This window comes from Equus przewalskii, chromosome 10 (genome assembly GCF_037783145.1).
Source record: "Equus przewalskii isolate Varuska chromosome 10, EquPr2, whole genome shotgun sequence".
NCBI lineage: Eukaryota > Metazoa > Chordata > Mammalia > Perissodactyla > Equidae > Equus > Equus przewalskii.
In genome coordinates this window covers 25,813,784-25,831,565 of record NC_091840.1, presented here as the reverse complement: position 1 = coordinate 25,831,565, position 17,782 = coordinate 25,813,784, and the positions used below count along the sequence as shown (strand labels likewise).

The 17,782-nt window shown below is 53.9% G+C and overlaps 1 protein-coding gene across 6 annotated transcripts in view; it reads right to left on the bottom strand.

Moving 5' to 3' along the window:
• Window positions 1-3,145: 3,145 nt before the first annotated feature.
• The window catches only part of ITGA3 (integrin subunit alpha 3), a 28,761-nt gene continuing 14,124 nt past the window's right edge, over window positions 3,146-17,782 (bottom strand). For 2 of the 6 annotated variants that reach the window (XM_008520347.2, XM_070560665.1), the window contains 19 exons: window positions 16,526-16,614; window positions 16,275-16,411; window positions 16,027-16,113; window positions 14,999-15,066; window positions 14,792-14,928; window positions 14,046-14,195; window positions 13,847-13,944; window positions 13,367-13,514; window positions 13,038-13,106; window positions 12,372-12,451; window positions 12,184-12,261; window positions 11,546-11,648; window positions 11,206-11,388; window positions 10,886-11,008; window positions 10,033-10,146; window positions 9,089-9,187; window positions 5,788-5,913; window positions 5,282-5,424; window positions 3,146-4,529 (listed from right to left, as the gene is read on the bottom strand). In XM_008520347.2, coding sequence (XP_008518569.1) covers window positions 5,314-5,424; window positions 5,788-5,913; window positions 9,089-9,187; window positions 10,033-10,146; window positions 10,886-11,008; window positions 11,206-11,388; window positions 11,546-11,648; window positions 12,184-12,261; window positions 12,372-12,451; window positions 13,038-13,106; window positions 13,367-13,514; window positions 13,847-13,944; window positions 14,046-14,195; window positions 14,792-14,928; window positions 14,999-15,066; window positions 16,027-16,113; window positions 16,275-16,411; window positions 16,526-16,614 — 2,000 coding nt within the window. In that variant the 3' untranslated portion in view covers window positions 3,146-4,529; window positions 5,282-5,313. The remainder of the gene's footprint in view (window positions 4,530-5,281; window positions 5,425-5,787; window positions 5,914-9,088; window positions 9,188-10,032; window positions 10,147-10,885; window positions 11,009-11,205; window positions 11,389-11,545; window positions 11,649-12,183; window positions 12,262-12,371; window positions 12,452-13,037; window positions 13,107-13,366; window positions 13,515-13,846; window positions 13,945-14,045; window positions 14,196-14,791; window positions 14,929-14,998; window positions 15,067-16,026; window positions 16,114-16,274; window positions 16,412-16,525; window positions 16,615-17,782) is intronic. The other 4 variants (XM_070560660.1, XM_070560664.1, XM_070560663.1 and 1 more) reach the window with 3 other exon arrangements.

Sequence of the window (17,782 nt, the reverse complement as noted above, 5' to 3'; positions counted from 1 at the left end):
AAAGGTTCTAAAAGGTGATTTGTCCTGGGCGCCGAGCCCGCCGGTCCCCAGCAGCCCCGGCTCTCCTGTAGGAACGTAGCGCGCCCTCTTGTGGTCAAACAAGGTACGTCCGGTCCTCTGACTCGCCCCTTTGATGTTTTGGCTCTTTGCTGTCGGGTCCTTGGCTGGCACTTACCAAGTGCCTAATATGTGCCAAGTTTTGCGCTGGGAACAGGGAATATATATAGGATTAAGACACGGTCTTTCCCCTCGATCATTTCATTTATCAGTTTGGGAGATAGCTACATAAGTAAATAAATAGTTCTAACAGAATGTGATTATGGCCAACACAGAGCCTGTGCAAGGCTTCACGATGGAAGGGACTCTTGGCTGAATGAATATTAACCTATGTGCCAAGCCCTGTTTGCATGCATTATGTCATTTACTTCTCCAGACAGCTCTATTGTGCTATTATTATCCCCATTTTATACATGAGGGAACTGAGACTCAGGGATCATTCTCAGTTGCAAATTTGAACTCATTAGTTCCCTGGCTCACAGCCTTTCAATGACTCCACTTCTGGCTGGAGCTTTTTCAGTTCTCACACGATCTGCTCTGGGTTAACTCTCCAGCCTCGTCTCTGCACATTCTCTGCTCAGCTCCCAGCCCCACTTATCTACTGCCTTGAACCAGCCTCCAATCTCCAAGCCGTTGCAAATGCTGTCTCTTCTGTCTGGATCGTTCTTTCTTCTCATCTTCACCTACCCATTCTTCAGGTCCCTGACCTTGCCAGGCTGGGTTATGGGCTCCCTCCAAAGGGTCCGTAGACCTCCTAATCTTAGCATCATTTTAGCTCTTATGACACTAAGGGGCGATCGCCTGCCCACTCCTCTGTCTCCCTCACTAGACTTTAAGCTCCAGAGGGCAGGGCTGTGTCAGTCTGATTCACTGCTCTAGCTCCAGCACCAGGCACATAGAAAGGAGAAGAGGGGGAAAAAGAGGGTGGGGTCGGCAGGGAGACAGGCCACAGAGGTATCAGGGAGGATCACTAAATATCCATCGGACTACCAGTTAGGCGATTGATGATGTTGGTGAGTGCCTGGAAGAGTATATGGTGTACTATATGTAAAAAGCCTAGCCCTGTGCCTGCACATAGTAAATAATCAATAAATGGCAGCTATTACTATAATCGTTGCAGTTAAACAAGGAAAAGGCCATAAGCTCTGAAGCTAGCGATAGGAGAGGGAAAGAGATTTCCCATGATTCTCCCCTTGGAGCTGGACTTCATAACGTGGGCTCTGTGCTTGACCAAAATCCCTTCTGCAGAGACTGCTGCTGGGCGGTAGCGGGAGTGGCGTGGTGTGGTCTGTCAGTCAGGCTTGGTTAGGTGATGTTGAGGTAACAGGACCCCCAGGTCCCCAAATTGCCCACTGCGTGTACATCACAGTTGGTGAGGGGTTCTCAGGGACTCAGACTGTGGGAAGCTTTACCTTAACACAGAGGTGGGGAAAGCAGAACTGGGAGAGTCTCGCCCAGCAACGAACCGCCTCAGGCCAGAAGTGATCACTTCCCTCCTGCTCACGACTCCGGGCCAGAATTAGTCACACAACCTCACCCAAGCAGGAGGGCCCAGGAAGTACAATCAATCATGTGCCCAGAAGGGGGAGAATCACCTTGATGGGTCCTGTTAGCGATCCAAGAGCCAAGACCCTCCAGGGAGCTCAAGAAGCTTGGCACTGCAGAGGGTCCTTTGATAAGTGGGCATTGCTGCATCTCTGGCATTATGTTTCTTTCATAAAAGTGTAGCTGCACCAGTCCTGAAAATCACTTATTTTCGAGTGTGTGTGTGTGTGTTTCTGTGTGTCCCCATCCAAGCACAGAGTCTCTCACGCACACACTCACACATGACGGGGCAGGGGGGACTGGGCGTGGGAAGCTGGCCAGAGGGATGTGTAGGTCCCACCTTTTTCTGAAGCAGGAAGTGGCTGCTTCTAGATTCTAGATTCTAGAAAATAAACTGGTGTCTCTGATTACTGGTTCTGGGAGTCTGGGTCGGGGCTGGGGTTTTCCTGGAGGAATTGGACATTCCACTGTCAATCAACCTGGGAAGGGGCAAACCCCAGCATGGAAAGTGAAGGTGGGTGGAGGAGTGGGGGAGGTGCTGGGCCCAGGACTCCATGTGAGGTGGGCTCCGGAGGAGGGAGTGGAGGGCAGTCAGCTGCCACGGTGAGGCAGCCTGGAGATGCCCAGGCAGACATCAGGAGGAGATCCCGGGAGAACAGCCTGGGCCTGTGGGCTCTCAGAGCAGGAGGATTTGCCTCTAGGCTTCTCTGGATAGTAATTTCCGGCCTTCATTGAAGTCTTGCCAAAGGTCACAGACTTGGGGACAGTTAACAGAAGCACCTAGGTCACAATTTAGGACAAAGAAGCCAAGAGGACAGCAGCCTTGCTTCATTCCCCCAGGCCTGTGTGGAGGGGACAGCCTTAGCGTGGAGGGGGAGGGGTAGGCCTTGGTCCAATGCTGTGGGCCCGGTACTGGAGCGCTCCTGGAGGGGCTGCCACGAGATGAGGGTTCCAGGTACCCCTGCCCAGAGGCTGGGGAATGGATACTGTGATTTTTAGTCTTTCCAGCCTTGGGTCACTGGTTCACCTTCTGATCTACTCATCACAGTACCTAAGGGTAGTGGTGGGGAAACTGAGGCAGAAAAGCAAGTTCTTATCTGAATTAAGCCACCTGACGAGGGCTCTCAGCTCTCCACCCTCTCACCCAGCTTCCCTCCACCATTATCCAGGACTACCTGTTTCTACAGCAAAGTAGGTCCTGTCTGTTCCGGGCCCTACATACCACCACCTCTACCCACATCCTCCCTCCCCAGGGCCAGAGCACTGTCCACCAAGAAGCCATTTTGGATTCCATCCAGTCTACCCAGATCTCTTCCCTGACTTTATGTTCTGGAGCTCAGTTACGTGTCTATGACCATTCCTTAGACTGGGGCATCCTAAGGGCAGGGGCTGGTGTCTCCTCCATAGGTCTTCACCTTCCCCGCCTCTAAGACCCCTGCACCTGGCTTTGTCCTTCTAGGGGTCAGCTAGATGATACTATTATCCATCAGACTGCACCGGGCTTGGTAAGGGGCTGGGGGTGGACTGAGGGAGATGCAGCGTGTACAAACCGGGAGCTGTTTATTGGTTGCTGTGAGAAGCCTATGTACAAAGAAGGCACGAGGGGGGAGGGAGCTCCCCTGCTACAGTACCGTGGAACTTGTGGGGGCTGGGAAGGGGGACTGCCAACAGGCAGGGCTCAGGAGAGGTCTTCTGGAAGCAGCCTCAGATTCTAGAATGGGCCTCAGGACTCCGCCCAAGGGGGAAGAGGCAGAGCCGAGTTGGCTCTGAAAGCCAAGGGCAGCCAAGACCTCCACTCCTAGGCCCGCAGCCCATGGTCAGTGGGGGCAGAGTGGGGTCTGGCCGATGGGGCAGGGTCAGGACTCCCTCCCTGTTCTACATTCAAGCGTCGCTCCCTCTGTGGTCCTGTGGGGGTCTCTCTGGGCCTTCAGAGGCCAGGGCGGTAGTGGTGATGAGAAGTGCTATCTCCTCTGTATCCTTCCAACATCTCCTTGGCCCGGGACCGCTCCCCTCCTCTCTTGAGGATTCCACCGTGCTCCCTGCGCAGTCCCGGTGCCGCGTGGCCAGGCTGTCTAGTGCTTGTCTTTCTTCGTCCCTTCAGGCTGCATTCCCGCTTGTGCAGGCTGTGGCCAAGGAGAGAGGCTTCGCAGAGATCCACGAAAGCAAGCCATCCCGGGGACTGTCTTTCTAGTTCATTCTGCTCTTGGGTCTGAGCATGCCCAGGTCCAGCAAACGTCCCCTTGAACAACCTCAGGCAGGCCCCCTGCTCCCTGGCATGGGTGCCCGGAGCTGCAGCTGGGGGCCCGGTGGGCTGCTCCCTGTCAGTAGTTTTAATCTCCAGAGTGGAGTCAATCCAGTGACTATGGCTCACGATGGGTCCAGTGTGAATAGGGATGTGTCACCACATTGGGGGCCTTTTCCTTATGGCTCTGGCGGAAGCCCTTTGGCTTGGTTTTGGCACATGCAGAGGCCAGGACACACGTGTCCACGCACCATCTGTAGTGCACAAGCACAGTCCACCAGCAGTGGGACCCACGTGTCCACATGTGTCCAGGACACATGGCTGTGGTGTGCTCGGCATTGCAAGGCCCATGGCCCCAGCCCTCCTCTGGGGAGCAGCCCGTGGCAGTATGTGCATGCGCTTGAAGAGGTGTGTGTGCCTGAGCCTGCTGGTGCCAGCCAAAGGCAGTGGCCCGTGTGGACTGTTGGGGCATAACTTATGATAAATAGTAGGGGACACTGGGGGAGCAGGGGTGAGATCAGGGAGGACATCAGTAGTATCGGTCCCGAGTCTGCCAGCTGGTCACCCAGTGCTTCTTGGTGGGCGGGGTGCTCCCTGGAGGCGGGTAGCGCTCTTCCTCCCGGATCCGCACTGCATGGTACTTGGGCATGATCCGGTAATAGCGGGTCCGCTTAAAGAAGTCACACTGGAGTTGGGGGCAGAAGAGGAAGGGCATCAGCATCCAGCTTATGAGCCACCAGGAAGATGTGCCCAGCGCCTTCCTCCCCCGCCAAGAGGTCCTCAAAGCCAGGACCCCTGACCCAAACACGCACCATCTCCCTGTGCTGAGACAGGATGGGGTTCCCCACCCCAGGCCCCAGAGGAAGGAGGAGTTGAGGAAGGCAGAGCGGAGAGGGAGAGGCAGATGGAGACAGAGGGGCAGTCGCCGAGATTGCTGACGGAATGGCTAGGAAGGGTGGCGGTCCACCCTGAGCGTCATGTTGGGAGGTATCAGTGTCCCCCCCGGAGGGGGCTCCCAGGAGGAAACGTGCTGGTTCCCCGGAAGAAGGACTCTCCTAGTCCCCTCCTTCCCTGGAGGTGGGGATGGGGTGTAGAATCACTCCGGAAACTTGTCTTTGTCCTACAGAGATGGGGCCTGACCTTGGTCTTGACCTTTCTCCAATCCCCAGAAGGCAAAGTAGTCATGGGGAAGGTTTTAGGGCTCCCTCTCGGGGTCCCAAGTCCTTGAGGGGCTCAGTGGGGAGGCTGGTGAGAACAGACACCCCAAGCTCTCCCAGGGCAGGGAGGGGACACAGACAGAGTGGCCTGCTCTTTGGGTTGATGCTGGGGACAGAGTGAGGTGCGGAGGGCCCATAAAGGAAGAGGAGCAGACAGGACAGAGTCAGAGGCCCCAGCCAGCTGGGGGGCTCAGGGAAGAGGGCCCGGAGGCAGCGTTACCCGGGTGGGCCGGGGGTGGGGGGCTGCCCCCCTCAGTAGTCGTCGGTCAGCCTCTCTGTCTCTGATGGCTGGCTCTTCATCTCCGCCTTCTGCCTCTTAGCTTCATACAGGGCGCGAGTGCGGGCTCGCTTGAAGAAGCCGCACTGCGGAGGGGAGGAGGTGGGGAGGGGCCATCAGGGGGAGCTGGGGGGTCCTTGCCAGCAGCACTCATGGACTGGGGCTTAGGGCTGGGGGCCGGGATGCCTGGGTCCCTGCCCCAGCCTGGCAGTGTGACCAGAAGCCAGAGCTCCTGGGTCCCCCTTTCCAGCTTGCAGGTCCCCCCATTAGCCCAGGCAGAAGCATCCTGGTGGGAGAGGTGAGGATGGGGCGGGGGTGAGACTGGAAGCTAGGGAGAAGGGTGGGGGTGAGATGGAGGTAAGGAATGGGGTGAAGGGAGAGTCGGTGAGGGTCTGCTGGAGGAGGTCGTGGAGAGGGAGTGCCGGTGGGTGGCGAGCTGGGCGTCCTACCTTCCACAGCAAGAGGATGATCAGCCCTAGGAGCAGCAGCCCGGCACTCACAGCCACAAGCACCAGCCACAGCTCGATCTCAGCCGGCAGCTCCTCCACCAGGTCAGAGTCGATGTCCACGGAGAACTGGAGGGAGAGAGAAGGGGCTCAGCCCTGTGTCGGCACCCATAGGCCCCATGCTCATTCTTCCTGTCCCTGCTGGGCCCAGGACCCTGCTGTTTGACCTACTGCCAGTAGGGGGCACTCAGGGACCGGAAAAAGCCCCTGCCTGCCACTGACAGAAGAGTCACCCATCCTCTGATTTCTCCTTGGTGTAGATCTGGCTCCAAAGGAGCAGCCTCAGATCTGGAGGCAGCCTGGAGTCTGGGTTTGTGACCCACACATCCGGGCTTAGGAAGCAGCTCCATCTCTGACGAGCTGTGTGACCTTGGACAAGTAATTTCACCTCTCCATTTCATGCTCTCTGATAAGGGGATCATAATGCCTACCTCATAGTATAGCAGAGTGGCCAAAAGCATGGGTTCTAGAGTCAGACTGCCTGGGTTCAAGTCCCAGCTGTGCTATTCACTAGCTGTGTGACTTTGGGCAAGTTACTTAACCTCTCTGTTGTTCATCTGTCAAATGGGGATTATGATAATAAGACCTACCTCATAGGTTACTGGGGAGAATAAAATGTGTTTAACATGACTAAATTGCTTTGAGCCATTCCTAGTTCACAGCAAGCACTCCATAAATATTTACAAATAAGACAAAGAATGCATAGCATATAGTACCATTCCTTTTCTTCCCCTACAATGGATACATATATATTTTTAATACATATATTTATATATTATTATTTTATGTATTATATATCTTTATATTATAAAACTATATTATATGTTTTTATATATAGAAAAAAATTTTTCTGACTATATATGATTCTTTCTTTTTTTTTTTTTTTGAGGAAGATTAGCCCTGAGCTAACATCTGCCACCAATCCTCCTCTTTTTTTGCTGAGGAAGACTGGCCCTGAGCTAACATCCATGCCTATCTTCCTCTACTTTATATGTGGGACGCCTACCACAGCATGGCTTGACAAGCAGTGCCGTGTCTGCACCCGGGATCTGAACTGGCGAACCCCGGGCTGCCGAAGCAGAATGTGTGAACTTAACCGCTGCACCAATGGGCCGGCCTTTGATTATTTCCTTAAAATTATTTTGATTATTATTTTTTAAAAATACAGATGATATAAAGAAAACTAAAGGTTCCCAGTAATTTTACCCCCTAGAAATAACCATCTTCAACATTTTGGTGACTCTCTTTCTACATTTTTTAGTGTATATATGAAACATCTATATTCTTTTCTTCCACGTAAATGGGATCTATATGTACCCCACACACTCTTCTGAGACCTGCGTCCTTTCTCACTTAATATCAGCCTCTTTCAATGTCAACCAATAAAGATCAACCAGTCTCTTTTGGTGACTGCAGAGTCATTGTAGGAAATGTGCCACAATTTCTTGAGCCCATCTCCTGCTGAAAGACATTTAGATTGTTTCCAATTTTATGTCACTATAAACAATGCTTTATTTTTTAAAACGATCTATCTATCTTTGCATACTTGTCCTATTAGCTCCTTAAGATATATTATCATGTGCTGGATTAAAGGAAATGTGCACTTAAAATTTTAATAGATATTGACAAATTCATCTTGAAAAAGAATCCATCAATTTATACTCCAATCAATAGCATTTCCTTCTACCTCATCAGCACCAGACAGCATTATTCTTGTCAATGTTTTCCAATCTGATAGGAAAAAAAATCTTGTTGCTCTAATTTTTCTTTCTTTTTTTTTTTTTTAAAGATTTTATTTTTTCCTTTTTCTCCCCAAAGCCCCCCGGTACATAGCTGTGTATTCTTCGTTGTGGGTTCTTCTAGTTGTGGCATGTGGGACGCCGCCTCAGCGTGGTCTGACGAGCAGTGCCATGTCCGCGCCCAGGATTCGAACCAACGAAACACTGGGCCGCCTACAGCGGAGTGCGCGAACCTAACCACTCGGCCACGGGGCCAGCCCCTCTAATTTTTATTTCTTTACTGTTGAGTTGAACATTTGTATTTCACCCTATGTACACCATCTATTTATCTTTATGCTGCCCTTTATCCTTACATATTACAAATATATACATCAATACTTTGTCATATATGCTGTAAACTTTTTAAAAAGTGATAGTCACGTGTTGCCCTAACGACGTTTCGGTCAATGACGGACTGCGTATACAAGAGTAGTCCCATAAGATTAGTACCATATAGCCTAGCTGTGCAGTAGGCTACACCATCTGGGTTTGTGGAGGTACACGGTATGACATTCACACAACAACAAAATTGCCTAATGACGCCTTTCTCAGACATATTCCTGTTGTTATGCGATGCATGACTGTGTATCAGTTGCCCTTTTAGTTTCTTCACCATCTCTTTGGCTGGATACAGATTTAAAATTTCATATAATCTAATTTGTCAAATTTTTCCTTTGTGACTTCTGAGTTTAGTAAAATAACTCCCTCTCCCCATACTTAAGGATTATTATGAAATTACTTTCTGAATTTTCTTCCAGTGTATTAGGTTTTATTTCCTATATTTAAATATTCAATGTAACTCAAACGTATTTTTGTTTATGGTGTGAGGTAGGGGTTTGTCTTTACTTTCCAAATGTGTTCTCCCAACACTGCTTAAATAAACTACCTTTCTCCATGGATTAAAAATGGCATCTGTATAATAAAATAAACGTCTATTCTGTCCCATTGATCTTCCTGGCCCTTCCTCTGCTACCTTAATTTATTCTCAAAAATGTACTATAACATATTTAACCAACCCTCCATTCGTCTCCTATGTGTGTCTCCTACATATCTCCACTTATATCCTTCTCACAACACATTATTAGCAATTTTGTCATATTTCTTCTTCCAGATGTAACTCAGAATCAAGTTTGGGAACTTTCTTTTCCAGTTTCCACAGAGATGGAACATCTTCGCCAAGATGTTGTGCAGATCAAATAGGCTAAAGCAGAGATTCTCAACTCTGGCTGCACATTAGAATCACCAGTGGGGGGACTTCTAAACGCACCAACCCCAGGGTCCCACCTCCACAGACTCAGGTTTCATTGCTCACGGGTGTACTCCGGCACCGGAAGTCCTCCAGGGGATTCCCATGTGCTGCCAAGACTGAGAACCACAGAGCTAAAGTGTGTGAAAGTGCTCTGAAAAGACGCCCTGCGCTCCCACGCCCTGGCCAGGCACTGCTGCTCCTTAACACGCTCACTCACCCCCACAGTCTTGTTCTCCATGTTGATGGTGGGGACGCTGGTTCGGAGGAACAGGGTAGCCCAGCTGGCCACCCTGACTCGGTCAAAGTCTCTGTAGTCCTAGAGTGGGGAAGGGGTGGGTCAAAAGAAGCAGCAGAAGCCCCTCTGAGCCTCCCTCCTGACCCTAAGCACCCCCCAGGGCACCGTCTCCCCCAACACAGCATCCTTAAGCAGCACCCCAGAGGATCTGACAGTCAGGCCTCTCCTCCACACACAGATGCACGTCATTCATTCATTTGTGCATCAGGTCCTGTGCTGGCTGCTGGGGACAGCAGAGACAATGAAGGTCATGGTCCAGGTCAGATCTGTGAGCTAAATCTGGCCCATCACCTGCTTTTGTAAACCAAGCATTTCTGGCCCTTGGCCACCCCCATTCATTGACATATTGTCTATGGCAGCTTTGTGCTACAATGGCAGAACCGAGCAGCTGCAACAGAAACTGCATGGCCCACAAAGCTGAAAAGATTTTTCATCTCGTCCTTTACAGAAAAGGTTAGGTCTAGGTGGCATGAGAAGGCCAGCACATGAGAGACCTCACTGCTGGTGAAGCGTCTGAGGGAGATCTAGAAGGTTGAATGGCAGTTTCCACGCAGGGATGACAGAGGGGGAGCTGCCATTCCGGGGGGAAGGAACGGCTGAGCCAAGGCACGGAGGTGGGAATGTAAAGGATCCATGACAGAATAACGGACACATGAGAGGTCACTTTGGCTGGAGACAAACATTACATCATGTCCACACACAAACACAAATTAACACTGACACCGGTGTACAACTTGTCAGGCCTAAAACATGATGCTTCACTGACACACACACATGCACACACATGCACCCCGGCCTCACCCTCTCCCTGTCGCTCTCCCGGCCCGGGCCACTGGCAGTGGAGACCTCCAGACCCAGGCACTGACCTCGATGAAGGTGCTGTTCCACACTCGTGCCTGCACGGTCACGTTGGTGATAAGAGGAGCCTCAGGAATGGGGCACTCCAGCCACACACAGCGGGTGAGGTCACTGCCACAGCTCTGAGGTGGACATGGAACACAAGACATGAGACAGTCTGGGTCTCCAGATTCTCCATGCTTCACCCCCTACCTTCGACTCCTCCCCTGGCTTTGTCCCACCCATGGCGGACACAAAGGGACCTGACCTCATCCCTTCACTCATGCACACTCCCCCCCACACACACACACTCATATGTTTAAGGCACATTCTCTGGGTCAAGCACATACAGGGACGTGGATAACATGAAATCTGATCCCTGCTCATGGAAGTGGGGCCCAATCCCCGGACCCCTGTCCCAACCCCCTCCCACACTGAGCCTTTGTTCATGCCCCTCCCTCCACCTGGGACACCACCTCCTGCCTCTCCACCCAGCTAGGCCTCAACTTGCTTTCCAGGCCTGGTCTCTCTCCCTTCCGACAGAGGGCACCCTACATCATGCCATCTCCCTGCTCCACCTTCATCCTGCCTCTCTAAGGTTCTGAGCAGCTATATCGCTCCCAACAGGTTGGGGCTTCTGGGAATAGAGCCAGTGTCTTCCTTTGGTCCATGCTATTGGCTACTCCCCAAGGGCAAGGGCAGTGGGGTGTCCTCTGAGGGCAGGGGATGAGTCTCCCCCCTCTTACTCGGGGCTCCTGAGGGCAGGGGCCACATCACCTCATCAGACTGGGGTCTCCTGGTGAGTAGCACCTATCTCCCTTGCTTCCTGCATCCTCCGGGTGTCTGGGCACAATGCTCCCCAAGTCCACCTCGGCCACTCACCAGCAGGGTCTCAGACTTGGCTTTTTTGGCAGCAGCCAGAGTGACAGGCGGGGGGCCCTGGCCTCCCCCTGGGTCCAGCTGTCGCCGCCTGCGCTGTGGAAATGGCGGTCTGTCCCCAAGGACCTGAAGAAGGAAGAGATTTGCTGGGAGGAAGGAGAGGGAGCAGAGGTGGAGAGAGGAAGAAAGGGCAGGGGGAGAGGCAAGCTCCCAAAGGGGCATGAGGGAGGGAGGGGAAGACACTAGCCTTTGCGCCCTGCGGTATGCAAATGAGATGCAACACAAATGAGATGCAATAGAAAGATCCCTGATGGTGTCCTTACAGAAAGAGTGAGGTTGAGAGGGTTGACGAGGTCTCCAGGTGGCTGGCAGGGCCAGGACCCATTGCCGTGGATGGTGATCGCAGTGGGGTACAGCAGCCATTTGCCATTGATGACTTCATAGGGCCATTCCAGCCCTAGGACCAAGGTCCCCAGGGCTGTCAGCCCTTCCCCCATGGAGCCCACCTGTGGGCACAAGGGGTGTCATGGCCATTGTCTCCTGCAAAACCACCTCCATCTCACCAACCCCTAACCCTCACACCCTCGGACCCCAGACCCAGAAGGAAATCCCCCATCATCCTTCCCAAGAGTCCCCAGCCCAGGATCCTAGAGGCCTCCTTACCTGGAACTCATACTTGAGAGGGCTTCCCACATCCTCCACAGTTTTCATGCCAGACTCGCCCATTACTGTCCCCCCAAAGAAGCTTTGTAGCCGGTGACTCACCCTAGGAGTAAGAAAAATGCTGGAGTCATCGGGGACAGGAGGGGCTCTGGCAGAGGGGGTGGGCACTGAGCTTGGTTAACTACAGCTCCTCTGACATCAGGCAGATGAGACAAATCCCAGCTCTGCCATGTTCTAGCTGTGTGGCCTCAAGCAAGTTTTTATCCTCTCTGAGCCTCAGTTTCCTCTTCTGTAAAGTGGAGCTCATAACAGTTGCTATGTCATGGGGCTGTTGTGAAAAGTCAATGAGATGATGTATATAAAATCCTTATCACAATGAGCTCTTAAGAAATGACAGGGCCACACCAACGCCTTAGCCCCAGGGTTGCCAATTCCGCCACTGCCACCTGGTTTGCAGGGGGAATAATAATAACAATAATGATAGTGATTACTGTTTTTCAGGGAAAGGATGACCCAGAGAAAGTGGAGGCCTGAGGATCCCAGGCCAAGAGAGGTGTGTCAGAGGAGCTTGGGAGACACCTTGGGGACAGGGAGACCCCAGCTCAGCCACAGCAGGCTGGTGGGGGAGTGGTACCCACATGCTGAGCGAGGCCTGGAGCGTGTAGTCCACTAGCAGAGTCAGGGTCACGGGCCACAGGTCGTCCTGGTGACTGGACCTGGAGAGGGAATGCAGGAGGTAGGGGAGATGTGTCAGCTGAGGCTGGGGCTGGGGGAGGCCCCAGGACACCTCAACCCCGACATCAACCGGTTTCTCAAGGTCACTCACGTGGAGAGCTGCAGCTGTGCCTGGAGCTCCCTTGTGTGCAGGGTCACCCCGATGACCTCGAAGGCGATGAGCAGCTCCATCTGCCAAGAGGGTCAGGGAGGCAGAGAGTGGGGCTGGGGAGGAGTGATGCCATGGGGGACAGAGGCCCTGAACACTAGGCTAGAGAGCTGGGTCTCTGGCTCCTCTTCTTTCTCCGCATCCACTTCCACTCCTTCACCTTCCTAGCCTCATCTTCACTTCCCTTTACCCTTTTCCTCCATCAGTGACACCTCTGCTACTTTTGAGTGTCATGATCTTGAATAAGTTACTAGAAGTTTCTAAACCTGTGTTTCCTTTCTGTAAATCAGCATCTACCTCCTCAGAAGGTTGTCAGAATTGTATCATATAAAAGAAGCAAAGTGTTGGGGTTGGGGCCTGGCACAGAGTCAATGCTGGCTGGTTTCCTCACCTCTGCCTGCTCTAGCTTTGGGCATAGCTCCCTAGTGGCCCCATTTTTCTCAGTCTCTGGGTCTCTCTCCACCCTCTACTGTATCTCCTCCTCCCCTACTCTGGCTCTCTGCTTCAAGGAGGCCCTGGAAGCAGGCAGGCAGAATCAAGAAGGATAAGAAGCTCATCAGAGGAGCAGCCTGGGATCCACAGAGCCAGGAAAGTGTGGCCAGCGCTCACCCTCTGGTTCCGTTTGAAGGGGTTCCCCAGCTCGCAAAGGATGGTCTCGTTGGCCTGGCAGGCCCCAGGCTGAGGAAGAAGACGAATCATGTCTGGGTGGTTAGGGTAGGGCTTCTCCCACCCCTCCCGTGCGGTACACGGTCAGAAGCCCTAAAGGCTTGAGAACTGGGTTCTCAAGACAGGTCTCAAGACACTGCAGGCACCTGAGGAGGCCCAGCCCAAAGGAGGGGGGACACATGGCAAATAACACATGTAAATGGCATGCATATAAGGATGCAAGTACGCAGTGGAGCCCTGATTGGGCTCTCAGTCGGGCGGAGGGCACTCACAGGGCGCACGGAGGACAGCAGCAGGGCGGGAGGCACCAATAGGGTGAGCAGCGCCTCATGGGCGTCTTCCCCAGCCCGCTCCTGGCTCTGGGGGTTGGTCACATTGATGCTCAGGAGCAGTTTCCGGACATCTCTGCTGTACTGGAGCCTGCGGGGGCGAGGAGCCCCAGACTGAGCGCAAAGCCGCGCCCTTGGGCGCTCCCCAGATCAATTAGGCCCTACCCCTTGGGATTACTAAGTGAAGAAAGCCCCATCTCAGGACAGCCAGGCCCCGCCCTCTAGTCTCACCTGGAGAAAAAAGCCCCTTTACCCGCCCCAGCCGATTAAAGTCCATCCTCTCAGATGTGCCTTTCTGAGGCCCCTCCCCTCAGATCTTACCGGGTCTCTCTGATTTCCCTGACAATAGGCTCCGCCCCTCCAATCCTATTAGCCAATGAAATCAGCCCCACCCCGGGCCCATTGGCGCGGCCCACAGCGCACCTGCTCAGCCGCTGTCCCTGCTCTGACACGAAGGCCGCTCGCATCTGCAAGTTGCTGTCGCACTTGTTGTCCTGCCCGCACTCCTTCTGGAACTGGACCTAGCGGTGGCCAGAGGCGTGAGGGGCCCACCACCACCGACAGCGCCCTCCCGCCCCACGGCCCTCCCGGCCCCCCGCCCCCGGCCCCCGGCCCCTCCCACCTCCGTGTGGTTCTCCAGAGCCTGCGCCTGGTTGAGGACTGGATAGGCGTCCAGGGACCGCGGCCCCAGCCGGGGGCGCTCGGGCATCCGCAAAGGTAAAGAGTAGTTCATGGAGATGATGATGGGACGGAGTTTGTCGCGGACGTTGTCCTGGGAAGGAGGGTGAGCTGAGCCCAGGTCTGCACTGCCCTCCTCCTCAAGTTGAACCCCCGGGGGGAGCTGAGCCCCCTCCACCCTGAAAACCCCGCAGTAAGGCTGAACCCGCTCTGGTCCGACCACCAAATTGACCCCCTTCCTACCACCTTGATCCACAAGCTAGGACCCGGGGCTCCTCCTCTCCAAAGATCCCTGGGGCGGGGGGCTGGGGGGGAGTGAGCCTCCCTTCATCCCCGGGGACCCCAAGTTGAGCTCTCCCTTTCTACCCTGATGTCTCAGAGAGGGGCTGAGCATGCCCCCCACTCATGGATCACTTTGCCCCAGAGCTGAGCTGAGCCAAGAGTCTCACACTCATCACTTTTCTCAGAGGTGACAAGCTCTTTGGCCCCCATCCCCACTCCGAGGGTCTCTCTCTCTCCTCTACCACTGCTGGGTGCTGTGCACTGTACCCCCTACAGGCCTGTGGCCTTCCAGGCCGACCTTGCCCTCCTCTGTCTCTGGGGAGACTCCAGTCCCTCACCCTTGAACTGGGGAGATAACCTCCTCCAGCAACCGTGGAGCCCATGTCCCGCCCCTTGCCCCTCCCTCACCATCAGGAGAAGCTCCAGCGTCTGGCAGCGCATCTCGGGCATGGAGAAGAAGCCGTGGAAGACAGCTGACTGGCTGCGCGCAAAGCGAAGCCGGGGTGGACGGCGGTCCCGGTCGGCCTCCAGAGTGTAGGCCAGGGCTGCAGGTGGAGGGGGGTCAGCAAGTGGCCAGGTGAGCATGCCCCCCTCGCCCTGCACCCCAGCACTCACTGATGTTTCGCCTGTAGTTGGGGTTCCCGGCACTCTGGTTGTAAGCAAAGCACAGCTCCACCTGCACACTGTTGGGGGGCGAGGGACATACAGGAGGGCCTGGTTACAGTGGGACCCTGGTATCCAAGCCCTAGCTCTCGCCCCTTTACTGCGCAAGGGGAAACAGGGCCCTTCAGGGGAAAGGCAGGGGCAAAACTGGGGAGTCCACAGAGTTGGTCTGGGGTGTCCCTGGCCCCTTCCTTCTCCACTTACATTAGAGCCATAGAAAACAGGGTTAGAGGTCACCAATGGGGAAACTGAGGCCCTGAGAGCAGAAGGCGTTGCCTGAAGTCCTTAGTCATTGGCCCAGCCCAGTGTTGTGCAGGATCCCCAGTCCAGCTCTCCTTCCACCACCCACTCCTCTGCTTCGCTGCTCTGTCTCCCTTTGCCTTCTGATCCAGTATCCTCATTCAAACAGAGATCTTGGGGTCATCACCATCATTATCGTCACCATCTTAACAACTAACATTTTTTGAGCACTTAGAGTGTACAGGGCACCATGCTAAGGGCTTTTTGTACATTATCTCATTTAATTTTCACAACAACCCTGTGAATTGGTTATTATTATTAACTTTGTTTTATAGGCAAGGAATTTGAGACTCAGATTAATAATTTGCTTGAGGTGGCTCTCTCTCCTTCCCCACATCTGTCCACCTAAGTGTCTCCCTCCCTCCTCCTCCTCTAGGATCTCACTCCCCAGAGCCCGCCCCTGCCACTGCAGTGGGCATAACTGGGATTTGAACCAGGCCATCCAGAGCTCCCAGTCCAAACCACCATGCCGTACTGGTCCTGAGTTCATCCACTACCTCATGCAAGGAATTTTGCTTTTTAATGAGGTTGGGTAGGGAGGGCAATGCTTATGCCAAGGATCAGCCCTCTCATGCTGGGATATCAGGAGTTGCCAGGGAAGGGGCTTGGGAGGCAGGGCCCCTCCTGGCCTGCCCATACATAAGGAGGAGCGGGTGTACAGAGCAGGGTCTGAGTCTCACCAGGAGGTGGCCGTGCAGAGTGCAGGGTCCAGCACAGATGGCCTGGCCACCAAGGTCCTGTGGAGGATGTTGATGACAGGCCGGGCCCTGCATAGAAGACATGCAGCTATCAGTACCTCCTGCTTGTCCCAGGCCAGGTTGGGGCTCAGGTTTGTGTGGACCTGGTGCCAAAGGTAGACAGACATGGGGCTCCACGCAGACAGGGCTGGGGGAGAGAAAGACCCCTATTCACCATGGCCCTGGCTCACCGCAGCAGCACGATGCGGTCAGACAGGCTCCCCACTAGCAGGTCTGGGTAGAAGTTGTCATCCACGTCCATCTGCCCACTCAAGGAATAGCCGAAGGTGGCCAAGCCAGGGAGTCCCAGCTTCTCTCCGTGGATTACCTGGGGGTGAGGGGAAGTGGTGAGGACAGGCTCTGGGCATGGGGCCCAGGGGGAATAGGGAGGGGGTGGGTGAGGGACAGGAGGGAAGGCCCCTCAGTCCCTGTCCGTCCATACCTGCTGGGGCTGTCTGAGGAGCCCCCTGGAGCTGCTGTGGTAGATGTACACTTTGCCCAAGCCCTCGAACGGGGCTCCTACAGCAATGTCTGGGGAAGAGAGGCAGGAGGGGTCACCCCGGGTACTATGGGCCCCACGTCTCTCCCACCCTGTGCTGCAGGCCACAGAGCCCAGCATGGCATTGACCTCACCCTGCCAGGCAGTGCTCAGACATCAGGGAACAGAGCTGTGCAGCTTAGGATGAAAACTGGGGCAGTTGGAAGCCCAACTGCCTCTTTTTATATGTGGGAAAGTAAGTCCAGGAGAGGGAAGTGACTTATCCAGAGTCACACAGCAAGTTTATATCCCAGGCAGGCCTAAACTCCAGATTCTTGATGACAGGCTGGTGTTTGTTTTCCCTTTTTACAGTGCCTTCCATCTCCCCACCAACTTCCCCTCGAGACACCTGGTTCTTCTGATGACATTGACCAGCAGGGTCACAAAAGCAGGTGTCTCCTTTGGTGACTTTACCAGGTAGTTATCAGGCTCTCGTCTCATTTAACCCTCACCAGAGTGCTGGGGTAGGTACTGTCCCCACTTTATAGATGAGGAGGCAGACTCGGAAACCCCCAGACACACAGCCAACCAGTAGAGATGAGGACATTGGAGCTCAGGTCTAACACGGGGGGCTGGAATGTTAATGACAACACTGTAACGAACGTTACTTGTTCAAATGTCAAGACTTTTGTCTTGACAAATGTCTGACCATTATTTCCACAAATAACCCCCAGATGTTTTATAATCTTCTTAAACTTTACTGAACCCCTTTCTAGTGTGCTGCTTTGGATCTGATAAGGCCCAGGTAAGCAGGAGGTCAAGCTTGTTGGACAAGTATGTAAAGGTCCTGAGTGGAAACCGGACGACTCTTCTTTCAGGAAGTGCTAGGGCCACGTTCATGGAACCTTCTAGCACCTCGTTTGGCATTTTAGAGGCTCCTCTGCCTTCCTTTTGGTCCTCAGCTGTGTTCTGGGAAATTGAGGATGTCAGAGGCTTCCAGTGGCTTCCGGATAAGCCAGGTGCTCCCGGGGCAACCGGGCTCAACCTCTTGATCTGTCCTTCTCCCTGACACCCCAGGTCTGATTGGTCCCCTAGTCCTGCAGAGCACTGGTGACATCCTCTATTCCGGGGTTCCCATCTCATCCCAACTCTTAACATCCCACACCCAATATATGGCATTCTTGATCTTAACACCCCCAGCCTTTCTCCCCATCATCCAGC